The sequence below is a fragment of the Chiloscyllium plagiosum genome, chromosome 2 (assembly GCF_004010195.1).
Source record: "Chiloscyllium plagiosum isolate BGI_BamShark_2017 chromosome 2, ASM401019v2, whole genome shotgun sequence".
Taxonomy (NCBI): domain Eukaryota; kingdom Metazoa; phylum Chordata; class Chondrichthyes; order Orectolobiformes; family Hemiscylliidae; genus Chiloscyllium; species Chiloscyllium plagiosum.
In genome coordinates this window covers 88008518-88023999 of record NC_057711.1, presented here as the reverse complement: position 1 = coordinate 88023999, position 15482 = coordinate 88008518, and the positions used below count along the sequence as shown (strand labels likewise).

The following is a 15482-nucleotide window of genomic DNA, read 5'->3' as shown; positions in this document are numbered from 1 at the left end:
TCCAGTCTGAAAAACAACCCCTCCACCACCACCCTCTGTCTTCTCCCTTCTAGCCAGTTCTGTATCCAAATGGCTAGTTCTTCCTGTATTCCAAGAGATCTAACCTTGCTAATCAGTCTCCCATGGGGAACCTTGTCGAACGCCTTACTGAAGTCCATATAGATCACATCTACTGCACTGCCCTCATCAAGCCTCTTTGTTACTTCTTCAATAAACTCAATCAAGTTTGAGAGACATGATTTCCCATGCACTATCCCGAATCAGTCCTTGCCTTTCCAAATATATAGGTAAAAACAATGACAGCAGATGCTGGAAACCAGATTCTGGATTAGTGGTGCTGGAAGAGCACAGCAGTTCAGGCAGCATCTGAGAAGCAGTAAAATCGACGTTGCGAGCAAAAGCCCTTCATCAGGAATATATTTCTTTCCAAATATATGTACATCCTGTCCCTCAGGATTCCCTCCAACAACTTGCCCACCACCGAGGTCAGGCTCACCGGTCTATCGTTCCCTGGCTTGTCTTTACCACCCTTCTTAAACAGTGTCTGCCAACCTCTTAAACTGAGAACTCCAAAAAATGACATTGCAGAAGTCATGAAACTGCAGATGAAAGTAGAGGAGCAGGAAACTTTCTTGGACACCCGTAATCTATGACATACATATGAAAAAATGTGCTAAGTAAAAACAATTAACAGTCCTTGATCTAGCATTGTGCAAAAAACTTTGGTTAGAATGAATCAGACTGCTATCCATATGGTTAGCTCTGCTGCACGAGAGGAGGAATAAGTGTGAGATGGCTATAGTAGTAAGGGATTCAATTGTTTGGGGAACAGACAGACATTTCTGTGGCCGCTAATGAGACTTGAGGATGGAACTTTGCCTCCCAGGAGCTAAGGGTCAAGAACGTCTCAGACATTCTGGAGTGAGTGCATGTACAGCCAGAAGTTGTGGCACACATTGGTACAATGAGACAAGTAAGAGAGAGGAGGTCCTGAAAGCAGAATAGACTGAGTTAGGAATTAAGTTAAAAAGTAGAACCTCTAAAGTGGTGATCTCAGGATTGCTGCCAGTGTCACATGCCAATCAAGAGTAGAAAGAACAGGATATTTCAGGTGCATTTGTGGCTGGAGGGGTACAACAAGGGAAAGGGCAAGGTTTCAGATTCCCGGGGCATTGAGACAGTTTTGTGGGGAGGTGCGACAAGTACACGGTGGCACAGTGGTTAGCACTGCTGCCTCACAGCACCAGAGACCCGGGTTCAGTTCCCGCCTCAGGCGACTGTGTGTGCGGAGTTTGCACATTCTCCCAGTGTCTGCGTGGGTTTCCTCCGGGTGCTCCGGTTTCCTCCCATAGTCCAAAAGATGTGCAGGTTAGGTGGTCACCTTCTCAAACAACTAAATAAGATTTGTGAGGTACGACCAACCCTTCACAAACCATGTTGACTATCCCTAATCAATTTATTCCCCTCAAGAGGATTATAAATCCTCTCTCTTAAAACCTTTCCAACACTTTTCCCACAACCAAAGTAAGGCTCACAAGGTCTATAATTTCCAGGGTTGTTTCTACTCCCCTTCTTGAACAAGAGAACAACATTTGCTATCCTCCAGTCTCCTGGCACTATTCCTGTAAAAAATGATGACATAAAGATCAAAGCCAAAGGCCCGGCAATCCCTAGCTTCCCAAAGAATCCTAGGATAAATCTCATCTGGCCCAGGGAACTTATCTATTTTAGACTTTCCAGAATTGCTAACACCTCCTCGTGAACCTCAATCTCATTTAGTCTAGTAGCTTGTATCTCAGTATTCTCTTCGATCACACTGTCTTTTTCTAGTGTGAATACCGACAAAAAGTATTCACTTAGCCCTTCCCCTATCTCCTCTGACTCCATGCACAACTTCCCACTACTATCCTTGATTGACCCTAATCTTACTTTCATTGTTCTTTTATTCCTGATATACCTATAGAAAGCCTTAGGGTTTTCCTTGATCCTATACGCCAACCTTTTCTCATGTCGCCTCCTGGATCTTCTTAACTCTCTCTTTAGGTCTTTCCTGGCTAACTTGTAACTCTCAAGTGCCTGAACTGAACATCACATCTTACCCTAACATAAGCCTTCTTCATCCTCTTGACAAGAGGTCCAACTTCCTTAATAAACCATGGCTCCCGTGCTTAACAACTAAAGTTGGTCCTTGAATAAGATGCACATTCCAATTGTGCCCATCCCCTGCAGTTTCGTTCCCTACCTTATGCATCCTAAATCATGCCTAATCGCATCATAATTCTAATCTTAGTCCATATGACCTAAGTAGACGAGTCCTCAAACGTCCTTTCTGCAAAGAGTAGCAATAAAAAGATCATATTCTGAGTGACTAGTGACCAGTGGGCTATTGCAAGGATCAGTGCTTGGACCCCAGATATTAGGATGTTTAGATAAGGAAATAAAATGTACTCTCTCCAAATTTGCAAATTACACAAAGCTGGGTAGGAGGGCGAACTGTAAGGAGGATGCACAGATGATACAACGTGATTCGGAGAAGTTGGGTGAATGGGCAAATCATAGCAGATGAAGTACAATGTCAATGAACGTGAGTCTATCAACTCTGGTAACAAAAACAAAAGCGGAGTATTATCTGAATGGCGATGGATTGGGAAAGAGGGAGATGCAACCAGACATGGGTGCTCTTAGTCCTCAAGTCATAGAGATGTACAGCACAGAACCTTCAGTCCAACTCGTCCACGCCGACCAGATATCCCAATCCAATCTAGTCCCACCTGCTAGCACCCAGCCCATATCCCTCCAACCCCTCCTATTCATATACCCATCCAGGTGCCTTTTAAATGTTGCAATTGTACTAGCCTCCCACACATCCTCTGGCAGCCCATTCCACACATGCACCACCCTCAGCGTGAAAAGGTTGCCCTTAGGTCTCTTTTATATCTTGCCCCTCTCACCCTAAACCTCTGCCTTCTAGTTCTGGACTCCACACCCCAGGGAAAGTACCTTGTCTATTTACTCTATCCATGCCCCTCATGATTTTATAAACCTCTATAAGGTTACCCCTCAGCCTCTGATGCTCCAGGTAAAACAGTCCTAGCCCATTCAACCTCTCCCTTTATGTCAAATCTTCTAACCCTGGCAACATCCTTGTGAATAGTTTCTGCTCTTGTACACCAGTAACTGAAAATAAGCATGCAGGCACAGCAGGTGGTCAAGATGACAAATAGCACTTCATAGGGGAGAGGATTTGAGTACAGGAGCAGGGATGCCTTGCTGCAATTGTACAGGGCCTTGGTGAGAACATGCCTGGAGTAGTGTGTGCAGTTTTGATCTCTTTATCTGAGAAATGATGTCCTGGCTCAGGAGGGAATGCAATGAAGGTTTACTACACCAGGTTTATCAGAAACTCAATTGGACTCACCACATAAAGACAGTGGCTACAAGAGTAGTTCATATGCTAGGAATACTGCACTGAGTAACTCACTCTGACTCTCCAAAACCTGTCCACCATCTACAAGGCACAAGTCAGGAATGTGATGGTATACTCCACACTTGCCTGGATGAGTGCAGCTCCAACAACACTCAAGCAGCCTGACACCGTCCTGGACAAAGTAGCCCCCCTTGATTAGCACAACATCTATAAGCATCCACTCCCTCCACTACCAATGTCATTGTGGGTCAACCCACAGCAGGTAGGCTTCAGGAAGGCAGCTCAGCACCACCTTCTTAAGGGCAATGAGAGACATACAATAATGCTGGCTAGCCAACGATGTCCATATATCTCAAATAAATATTTTTTATAAAAAAGATTAGCTCCTGGGATGGAAAGACTGACATATGAAGATAAATTGGATCAGTTAGGACTATATAGACTGGTATTTAGAAGAATAGCTTGGGTGTTTGGGGAACCTCATGGAAACCTATAAAATTTTAACAGGATTAGGCAGTTTAAATGCTGAAGGATGTTCCCAATGACCAGGGGTCATAGTCTAAGCTTACAAGGTAGATAAGAAGAAATTTATTCAGTGGATGGTGCTCCTGTTTCCACAGAGAGCAGTTGAGGCCAAAACATAATGATTTTCAAGAAGCAAACAGATATTGTTCTGAGAGCTAAAGGGATCAAAGGATATGGGACGAAAGCAAAAGCAGGGTATGGAGTAGGATGATCAGCCATGATCATACTGAATGATAGAGCAGGCTCAAATGGCCTACTCCTATTTTCTATCTTTCTTTCTGTTTTCAAAGAACAAGCATTTACTCTGAAATGTGTGATATTCTAGAGTCAGCCTCAGGGTTGAACAGAGGTTTGTGGATTTATCATCACTTCAGGTGACTTGTGACCTATTCTGAATTGGAAAAGGTTTCCCTCTAACTGAGTGACAAAGGTCTGGCTCCAGGAAATTTCTTTATTTACACTATCGTACATTTCAAGATATGTGCAGACTACTCCTTTTCTCTTCTCACACTATAGCACATTGTTACTGATGTCACTGCTGCTTCAACACATATCTCACCATCTCATTACTCAGCACAATTTTAAGCTGTCAAAATGCATGAACAGAATCCCCAAAATTGGAATCTTTTGTTCCTAATTGACCACGTTGGAGACAGTTAGACATGACTCCAGCATCAAACATCCTGCAAAATGAGCCCAAGAAACCACAGGGCAAGGTGAGAGATGCCAAACAGCCGAGACATTGTAGCAGACACAGATGGAGATACTGCATCTCAAAATGACTGAAAATGTTGCTGTCCCAATTAAATGACCCATGCAAAGCTGTGAGTACGGCAGCCACCATACCATATATAAAAGAGGATCCGAAGCAGAAATTATCTTTATGCAATTTCTCAGAGGAATCATTTTTCCAGATTGCTGCTACATGTTCCTCATCACCATTCAGTCCTCAACCATGGAAAGAGAACTTAGAAGCAGCAACAAATTTGGCAGCAGAATATCCTACATCACAGGTGTAAAACATGAAGGAAGGGAACAAGAATTTTTAACAAATCAAATACTGTATAATAAGTGATAGAAATTTGATATTTGATTTCACACAGCTAATAATTTAGACTGTTTCTTTTCTGTAGCTTGACTGGGATAGGAATCCATATTCACTGAGATATTAACAAATATGAACTTTGCTGCACTACCTCATTGGGAACATATATTTAGTAACGCTGATTTTTTTTTTAAACTGTGTTTACAAATTATCACTGAATTTGACTTCCTTCCTAAACTTTTAGCAACTCTTAACTTGAGGACCTTCAATGTTCAAATCTTCCACTTCTGTGTACCATGGTTACTCCAATTCTATGGATGTAACTGCCTAAAACAGGCAGCATGTTACTATAACCTTGAATATTTTTTCAGGATTATGTGATAGGGGATTCTTATGTAGCTCCATGCAACCAACATACTTAAGCATTTCCACCATATTCTCTATATGGATTGAAATGCCAGCTTAGATCAGCTTTGGTATTTTTCAAAATTAGGTTTCGGTTTCCATCCTCACAAGAGGTTTCAGCACAATCTTAAACTGTACGCAAAGAATGCTGCGCAATTAACAGGAGCTACTCTTTAGGTGAGGCAAACAATTAAAACTAGCACAACAGATCTCCTGGCATTGTGTACGTATTCTGGCTGACATACCTTTCTTGACTAACACTAGCAAGAAGAAACTAACCACTTCTATTTAGTGCATGCACATTTACTGCTGTATTTGACTAACAGTGACTTTACCTCAAAAATTGACCAACCAACTGTAAATTATTCTAGAACATGCTTAGCATGTGGATAAGGCACTAAATTAAAACACTAAATAAATATTTCTTTACCTAAAAACTTTTAAATGTTGTTCATATTTTGATTTCCAACTTAACCATGCATTTTCTCACCTGAGAGGCCTTCTCCCGTTCTGTTAGAACTTCTTGGCTATGCTTGTTTGCTAGCATGTTTGTATGCGCAGTCCATTCATTACGTAATCTATCCAGTTCTTTACTTTTTTCAGCCAAGGTCTAAACATGAACATTTAGCAGTAAGTACAGATTCACTAAAATAAATGGAACCTAGTTTGGTGTATTAAGCTACTTTTACAGTTGCATTATTTTGTTGTTGTGAATAGAAGAGAAAACTGGAAATAAATTTACAGTGTGGACTGCAACTGGGTTATACAGTATACACATATTTAAATGGATCATTTTCATTCACAATGTATACTCTAACCATCTATTTAACTGTGCCAATTAAAAAAGTTGGATACATTTCCTTGAGACCAAGATTTCCTTATGACATTATATTAAACTAGAGGAGAGAGTTTTACCCATGTTGTTCCAGTACATGTCAAAATGCATATTGGGAAACTAGATGTTTCACTGCATGCACTGGATCTGTTAATCTTAGTGGATGACAAATCACGAATGGCGATACATACAATTTCAAAATATTCATTCCGAGTACTTATGCAGAAATAGTTTACATAATCTAAACAACGTTGGAAGTTTCTTTCTTTAAAGAAGAGACTCGAGACCAGTGGAGTGCCACAAGGATCGGTGCTGGGTCCACTACTTTTCATCATTTATATAAATGATTTGGATGTGAGCGTAAGAGGTATAGTTAGTAAGTTTATAGATGACACCAAAACTGGACACATAGTGGACAGCGAAGAGGTTACCTCAGATTACAATGGGATCTTGATCAGATGGGCCAATGGGCTGAAGAGTGGCAAATGGATTTTAATTTAGATAAATGTGAGGTACTGCATTTTGGGAAAGCAAATCTTAATGGGACTTATACACTTAATGGCAAGGTCCTAGGGAGTGTTGCTGAACAAACAGACCTTCGAGTGCAAGTTCATAGTTCCTTGAAAGTGGAGTCGCAGATAAATAGGACACTGAAGAAGGAATTTCGTATGCTTGCCTTTTTATTGGTCAGAGTATTAAGTACAGGAGTTGGGAGGTCATGTTGCAGCTGTCAAGGACATTGATCAGGTCACTGTTGGAATATTGCGTGCAATTCTGGTCTCCTTCCTATCGTAAAGATGTTGTGAAACTTGAAAGGGTTCAGAAAAGATTTACAAGGATGTTGCCAGGGTTGGAGGACTCGAGCTATAGGGAGAGGTTGAATAGGTTGGGGCTGTTTTCCCTGGAGTGTCGGAGGTGACCTTGTAGAGGTTATAAAATCATGAGAGGCATGGTTAGGATAAATAGATAAAGTCTTTTCCCTGAGGTGGGGGAGTCCAGAACTAGAGGGCATAGGGTTAGGGTGAGAGGGGAAAGATATAAGAGACACCTAAGGGGCAACTTTTTCATGCAGAGGGTGGTACGTGTATAGAATGAACTGCCAGAGGAAGTGGTGGAGGCTGGTACAATTGCAACATTTAAAAGGCATCTGGATGGATATATGAATATGCAGGGATATGGGCCAGGTACTGGTAGGTGGGACAAGATTGGGTTGGGATATCTGGTCGGCATTAATGAATTGGACGAAAGGTCGGTTTCTGTGCTGTACATTTCTATGACTCTAAGACATTGGAAAACACGAGAAATCTCCCAGAAGACTTTACCAAACAGAATACAAATAGCATACAGGTTGTTCTGCTATAACGCACATTTCGTTAACACAAATTTGCTATAGCACGATTGACAAATTGGGGACACTGTTTCTAAAGCATGAAGTTTTAAAACATGTATTGATTATAACGCAATGCCAGCCCCATTAGTTTAAATGGTGCAGTTATTAAACGATTTTCTTAGAACACAGGATTGCACGAGAATGGAACTACCGCGTCATAGCAGAACTACTGTATGACAAATCAGCATGAACACAAGCTCAATTATGTTAACTCTGCACAAATAGCTGTGGATCAGCAAACTTATCACTGGGCAAGGAGAGATCCCATTCAGAGTGAGACACAGCCAGGGTGAGTTTGTAGTTTTGGGAAATTGGAAATTTGGAGGCAATGTGGATATTTAGTGCAGAGGGGAAGAGATGCTTTTTGCTTGCTTTTTTTTTGGTTTATAGTTTGTTAGGTCTTTTTACAGGACAACTGTGGAAGATCAGAGGCCCAGCACAAAGAAGTAACATCACAGATAAACAGTAAGCTTGTTGGTTGATGACAGCTACTAATTTGACCATTATCGGTTACTTTCAGGTTGAAGGTAAAAAGTTGAAATACTTAGATGCTACAAACTAAAAGACAAGTATGATATTTTTTAAAATCAAATTAAGAGCTAAGTAATTAAAACAGAGATGTCAGGCCAGGCATTGCGTTGCAACTGCATGATGTGGGAGTTGGTGGACCTCATTATGGTTCATAATGACCATATCTGCAGCAAGCGTTGGTTACTTGAGGAACTCTAGCTCAGAGTTAATGAGCTGGAGTTTGAGTTTTGACACTGTAACACATCAGAGAGGGGAAAAGATTACTTGGACATGGTTTCAGAAGGCAGTCACACTCTTTAGATTAACGATCTTAAATTCGGTCAGTGGACAAGGACAGGAGGATATGACTGTGAGCGAGGCAGGTCATAGCGGGATCCAGGTGGTGATGATGAAAGAGCCTCAGTCCTTGAGCTTGTCTAACAGGCTTGACGTTCTTGTTCCCTATGTGGATGAAAGTGGGGGCCCTAGGAAAGATTATCAAACTGACCATTGCACCATGGCACAAAGAGCCATTCAAGAGTGGGAAGAAAAAAAGAGAATGTAGTTGTAATCGGGGATAACATAGTGAGGGAAACAGACACTGTTCTCCATGACCAGGATTGACAGTCCCAAGGGCTATGATTTCTGCCTGGTGTCTGGGCTCACAAAAACTCATCTGAAGAGAGGAATTGGGAGTGGGAGGGGAAAGATCCAATTGTCGTGGTCTATGTCGGTACCAATGATACAGTAGAAAGAGGAAAGAAGTATTTTCTGCATTTTCTGGAAATTCTTTTATTTGGTAACTAATCGATTCTGAAAATTCAAAATTAGCTCATGACAAAATAGATTCATAATGGGGTTTAATTCAGGAATTCCATCTAAGTGAGTCCATGGAGGTTGATGGAATCAGCACTTAAGAATTAAATCATAAAACTTTCACTTTGTCAATGTCGAATCACTGGAAGTTCTAACTCATTCAGAGCTTGACGTATGATATACAGATAATAGTTTCCAATTAATATCATTACAAAGGAAGTAGATTTAGATGCTAAAGACATCCATGTGAAAGCCAGTTTATTTCTTGCAATTACTATTGTTAAGGGAAAACTAAGAGAAAACTAGTAATATAACCTTATGACAGAGCAGTGGTGACCACATGGCCTAAAGAAAAGTGAGAATATAGAATTGCAGAATACTATTGCGCAGAGAATGGCTATCAGCCCATTAAGGATGCACCAACACTCTGTATGGAATGCTCTGTCCCAGAAGGCTGTGGAGGCCAAGTCTCTGGATACTTTCAAGAAAGAGTTGGATAGAGCTCTTAAGGATAGTGGAATCAAGGGTTATGGGGATAAGGCAGGAACAGGATACTGATTGAGGATGATCAGCCATGATCATAATGAATGGTGGTGCTGGCTCGAAGGGCAGAATGATTTACTCCTGCACCTATTGTCTATTGAAGAGCCAGACCTAGCCCATATTCCATTTGCTCCATATTTATTATGGTTAATCCAAACACATAGGAAACCCTAAATGAGTTTTTTGCTTTGGTTTTCTCTAAGGAAAGGGACCTTGTGTGAATGAGAACTTTGAAGAGCTGGGAAATAGGCTTGAACAGATTAAGATTGATGAAGTTGATGCGCTGGAAATTTTGGTAAACATCTGGCCAGACCAGATTTTTCCTAGGTTGCACCGGGAAGTGAGAAAGGAGGTTGCTAAGCCACTGGTGCAGATCTTTACTTCCTCACTTGCCATGGGAGTCATACTGGAGGATTGGAGGGTGGTGAATGTTGTTCCTCTTTTCAAGAAGGGGATTAGGGAAATCCCTGGCAATTACAGACCATTCAGTCTGTTTTGGGAAGAATTCCGAGAGATAGAATTTATGACTATTTGGAAAAGCATAGCATGATTAAAGGCAGTCATCATGGCTTTGTGAGGGGCAGGTCATGCCTCACAAATCTTACTGCGTTCTTTGAGGAGGTGATGAGACAGGTCGATGAAGATCGAGCAGTGGATGTGGTGTACATGGACTTCAACAAGGCATTTGATAAGGTTCCCCATGGTAGGCTCATTCATAAAGTCAGGAGGTATGGGATACAGAGGAACCTGGCTGCCTGGATTCAGAATTGGTTGGTTAACAGGAGGCAGAGTGTGGTCGTAGGTGGAAAGTATTCTGCCTGGAGGTCAGTGGTGAGTGGTGTCCTGCAGGGCTCTGTTCTTTGTAGTTTTTATAAATGACCTGGATGAGTAGGTTGAGGGGTGCGTTAGTACATACGCCGATGACACAAAAGTTGGAGATACCATTGATAGTATTGAGGGCTATTGCAGACTGCAACGCGACATAGACAGGATGCAAAGATGGGCTGACAAATGGCAGATGGCAATCAATCTGGATAAATAAGAAGTGATGCAGTTTGGAAGGTTGAACTTGAATACTGAATATAGGATTAAAGACAGGATTCTTGGCAGTGTGCAGGAACAGTGGGATCTTGGTGTTCAAGTGCATAGATCCCTCAAAGTTGCCACCCAAGTGGACAACAGGGTTATTAAGCAAGCATATGGCATTTTGGCTTTCATTAAGAAGGGGATCGAGTTTAAGAGCTGCGAGGTTTTGCTACAGCTCTACAAAACCCTGATGAGATCACACTTGGAATATTGTATCCAGTTCTGATCGCCTTATTATAGGAAAGATATGAATGCTTTGGACAGGGTGCAAAGAAGGTTTACCAAGGTGCAAAGAAGGTTTACCAGGATGCTGCCTGGACTGGAAGGCTTGTCTTATGAAGAGAGGTTGACTGAACTTAGACTTTTCTCTCTGGAGAGAAGGAGGAAGAGAGGTGACCTGATCGAGGTATACAAGGTAATGAGAGGCATGGGTAGAGTTGATAGCCAGAGACTTTTCCCCAGGGCTGGACTGACTGGCACAAAGGGTCATAGTTTTAAAGTGTTAGGAGGAAGGTGTAGAGGAGACGTCAGAGATAGGTTCTTTACATAGAGAGTTGTGAATGCATGGAATGCATTGCCAGCAGTGGTGGTGGAAGCAGAGTCATTAGGGACATTTAAATGATGGCTGGACATGTACATGGACAGCAGTGAATTGAGGGGTGCGTAAGTTAGGTTAGAATTAGATTACTTTTAGATTAGATTACTTAGAGTGTGGAAACAGGCCCTTCGGCCCAACAAGTCCACACCGATCCGCCGAAGCGCAACCGACCCAGACCCATTCCCCTACATTACCCCTTCAGCTAACACTACAGGCAATTTATCATGGCCAATTCACCTAACCTGCACATTTTTGGACTGTGGGAGGAAACTGGAGTACCCGGAGGAAATGTGCAAACTCCACACAGTCAGTCGCCTGAGACGGGAATTGAACCCAGATCTCTAGTACTGTGAGGCAGCAGTGCTAACCACTGTGCCACCGTGATGCCCACTATTTTATTTTAGATTAGGAATAATCCTCGGCACAACATCATGGGCTGAAGGGCCTGTTCTGTGCTGTACTTTTCTATGTTCTACCTTTGGATATATATTGACAAATATGAAGGAACCAATAAGTGTGCTGACACGGAGATGGATCTTGAGAAGAAAGAATGGCGAGAATGGGATGGTCAGCAGTTTGAAAGTCAACGCACATGTGAAGTTTCAGCCATGGAGGAGTTGTTTGCTTACTCCATATTTTTATTGTCACCTCACTGTGCATTTATATACCCTTTAGTCCAATTTCCTTTCGTTCATCAACATAAGGATCAGAAACACTGCATTGCTAAAGACATCAAAAGAAATTTCCCAAAAAAATCAGAATCCTGATAGTGGCCAAAAATGCAACACACCCAGCAAGCAGCATTCCCTCCCTTTGATTTCACAGCTGAAGAACAAGGTGTCAGTTGGGTTTCTTTCCTGTTCGGTTTGGCTGTTCCCCAATACGAGGACTGGCAGTATCAGCAACAGCGGCCAGTGCTGAGCAAAGCTTGAACCCTTCAACCTACACTAGATAGGCTGAAGAAATTCTTATATTAACATTAAAATTATATAAATGGAGACGTTCCAGTATAATTGGTAGGGCCATTCCCCGTGCCTGGCCTCCATGTTTGAAAAAAAGAAACCTCCCCCTCTGGGACATCACCAAGAAGTTGTCCGCATTCAGCTGGAGGCTCATTCATTGTCAGAAAATGTTTATAAGCTAGAAAAAGTGGGGCTTCATAGAGCTGCTGGATTTTTACTTTGCTCCCCATATTATTGTGGTGGCAGGAGGATAGTTTAAAGTTGGCCTCATTGTTGGTACAGCTCTTCTCAATTTTAGCATTTCTATCCAACCCTTCTTGCTATGTTCATGCCTTGTAGAGGCCAGCAAATTCTCATCGTCTTGTCGGACATTTTAAAAAAAAACTTACAACAGCTTAGGTCAAGATTAAGTCAACAAATCTTCATACTTGATATATAGCAATGCGCACTAGTACTTCAGTTCATACTACTATTATACTGCTGAAAATCAAGGCTTTAATCTACAAACCTGTTGAGTGATACTTAATCTTTTTGTTAGATCTTCTTCTGTTCTGTGCAACCTTTCTTGCAGAGAACTATTTTCTATCTGAAAAAGAAAATAACAAATTTCAAAGTTATAGTTAGCCTATTCAAAGGTTTCTTAAATCCATCAACTTAGTAGTTAGCATTATACATAACATAGTACAAAGTAAAACTGAAATATACTTTTAAGTGGTACATTATTTTTTTGTGTTAAGCAATATATCATAAAAGTGAAATTGACACTTGAATTAAGCAACATTGTACTCACATCTTTTTCTCCCCAGATGGATTCTTTTCATTCCTGTTATATAGTTTTATTATTTTAGTCAGAGATCATTCACAATTGCTGAATTTGATCAGAAATAGTATGGTTCTAGAAATAATTCAATTTGATATCTGCAATAATATTTTAGTGGATCAATGAACAGTTATCAACAAATGGAGGACTAATTGAACATGTTTCTCTGCAATAACCTCATTGCAAATTCAGTAAATGAGATAACTCAGGTATACATATATAGATGGGGGGGGAGACAAAGAGGCCACAATGATGCCAATCAAAATCATGAACATAAACGGCAGAAAAACAGGTTAGAAATGTTGAAATTTTACAGCATTTTTTTATTCAGCAGTCATCCCTTACCCAAAGTACAATCTTCCAAGAAAAAAAAGACTAGACATGGAGCACACTGAAAGTGTCCAAAACCTAATGTGCCTACCATCACCAGGTGATCTCTCATCCAAGAAGCAACTAAATTCTGTTTTGCTTTGCTTCCAGTATCATACAAAAGTGTTACTGAGGTTGGCCTAACATACTTTATTACTCTCTGCTTTGGCCTCGGTTAGTAATTTAATGATACTGAGCTGTCAGTATTTATCTAGTTTTTCATAAATTAGACTATATTGATATAGAATTTTTCAACAAGATGACTAAAAGGAGAATTAAAGTTTTGCCTATAAGGAAAGAAAGCATTTGCAGCTTTTGTCCAAAATCATACCTTGAGAAAAGATTATATAAATTAATGGATTAGTATCAGATTATTATAAGACAACTTTTTAAAGAATGTTTCATTATTGGAATAATCAATCAGAATAAACTTAAGAACATGCTTAATATACACTGGAAATAGGATTAGAAACAAACCTTCACATTTTGCAAGCAGATAGCCAAATATTTCTTAATATCATTGTCATTTCCTGGAAGCAGCTTTAAGGAGAGGTGGGTGAGGTGCTTGAATGGATTGGTTTCTACTATATCTAAACTTGCAGGCATGCAGTCCAATGGATGATGCTGGGTTGCCAACTGAAGCATAAATCTACAGAAAATTAATAATGTAAAGCATTTTAAAATCAGAAATTGTTTAAATACAATTGGACAAAAATAACCTTTCAGCTACAAACTATCTTTTACAATCTCAAGCTACCCCTCAACACTTCAGACAATTAAGTACTTTAGATGTCTACTCATTGTTTGCTACACTGTTTTGCATTTCATTATTTTGCACACAATAGGTTCCACTAGCAATATTAGAATAAATGACCAGATAATCCATATTGGCTGAGTGATAATTATTGGCTAGGATAACAGGAAAATTTGCCTGGTCTTTTGCCAAGGAATTTTTTACAACTACCTGAGAGGCAGATGGGACTTTGGTTTACTGTACTATTTACAAATTAGCAATCTGCTTTATAGCATATTTCACATATGCAACGTGCTGGAAAGGTGACGCATATAATGTTGTCTCTCATTTCTGCTCATGTGGACTTCTAGCATTAAAAACCACCAACTACACAGTTTAACACTTTACTAAAGTAGAGTTATTTCAATGTCTTCAATATCAAGCAGTGCCAATGGATTCCTTAAGGCTACCTTTTCGGTCATTCTCAGTCAAGAATCATTTGAATTATGGATAATGCAACTCTCAAATGTCCCTGGATATTCTAGTTACAGATGTTCTAATTGTAACTGAGGACAGGACAAGATGAAAGCAAGCTTGAACCACTTATGCTAGGAGCCAAATATAAACTCCAGTAACCAGTTACCTCTTGGTCAATGGTTGGAAAATGACTGGCACAGAGCTTGATATTTCTCCCGCTATCCCCTCAACCCAATGGGTCAGGTACCAAAAAGCTTGATGAAAGACGCAGATCTCAAGGAGTCTCTCAAAGGAGAAAAGTGACGTAGAAAGGTTGGGAGAATTCCTAAGTTTCCAGGCTTAGGCGAGTGAAAGCACCACTACCAACTGTAGAGAAACTTAAACAGCAGCTGCTTCAGATAATAGAATAGAGAAGCACAGATATCTCAGAGAGTTGTGGGGCTGCAGAAGATGATAGAGATATAGGGTTTTGAACACAAGCTTGTGACTTTTAAAAGCAAAGTACTGATTACATAAAAATTGAATAAATGAGCAACAATCTGATCATAAATTGAAACTGAAATTAAAGCGTCTCAGCTAGAAACAACAGGATGAATCTGTAGATCCTGCTCATGATTATGGGTCACAGCAGAAATATTGCAGTTATTTAGTACACTAGGAAACCCCTCTTAATTTTTTGATAATTCAAGGTCACAGAATTCAAGACTCATAAAAATGTAAAGGATGGAGGTAATCATTCCTAGAAGCGAATCAAGAGAAATTCATACTTCTGTTCAATTAGATGATATATCAAACCCACCTTGGCACCTCTTTGCTTTGTTCCTGGATACATTGGTCCAGAAGCTCTATGAATCGGTGTGGAAAAGCAGAAAATTCTACCAGCAGTCCTTGCTGAATCTTTAAACTGTAAAATCAAATAGTTAACTTAATTTTACATCATA

At 40.5% G+C, this 15482-nt stretch overlaps 2 protein-coding genes across 3 annotated transcripts in view; one reads left to right on the top strand and one right to left on the bottom strand.

Annotated features, from left to right (window-relative positions):
* LOC122561669 (spindle assembly abnormal protein 6 homolog) overlaps positions 1-15482 on the bottom strand; it is an 89293-nt gene that overhangs the window by 28274 nt on the left and 45537 nt on the right. For both annotated transcript variants that reach the window (XM_043713652.1, XM_043713661.1), the window contains 4 exons: positions 15341-15445; positions 13809-13980; positions 12651-12728; positions 5893-6012 (listed from right to left, as the gene is read on the bottom strand). In XM_043713652.1, coding sequence (XP_043569587.1) covers positions 5893-6012; positions 12651-12728; positions 13809-13980; positions 15341-15445 — 475 coding nt within the window. The remainder of the gene's footprint in view (positions 1-5892; positions 6013-12650; positions 12729-13808; positions 13981-15340; positions 15446-15482) is intronic.
* Positions 1-15482, top strand: part of mfsd14ba (major facilitator superfamily domain containing 14Ba) — a 166297-nt gene that overhangs the window by 140677 nt on the left and 10138 nt on the right. The window lies entirely within an intron of this gene.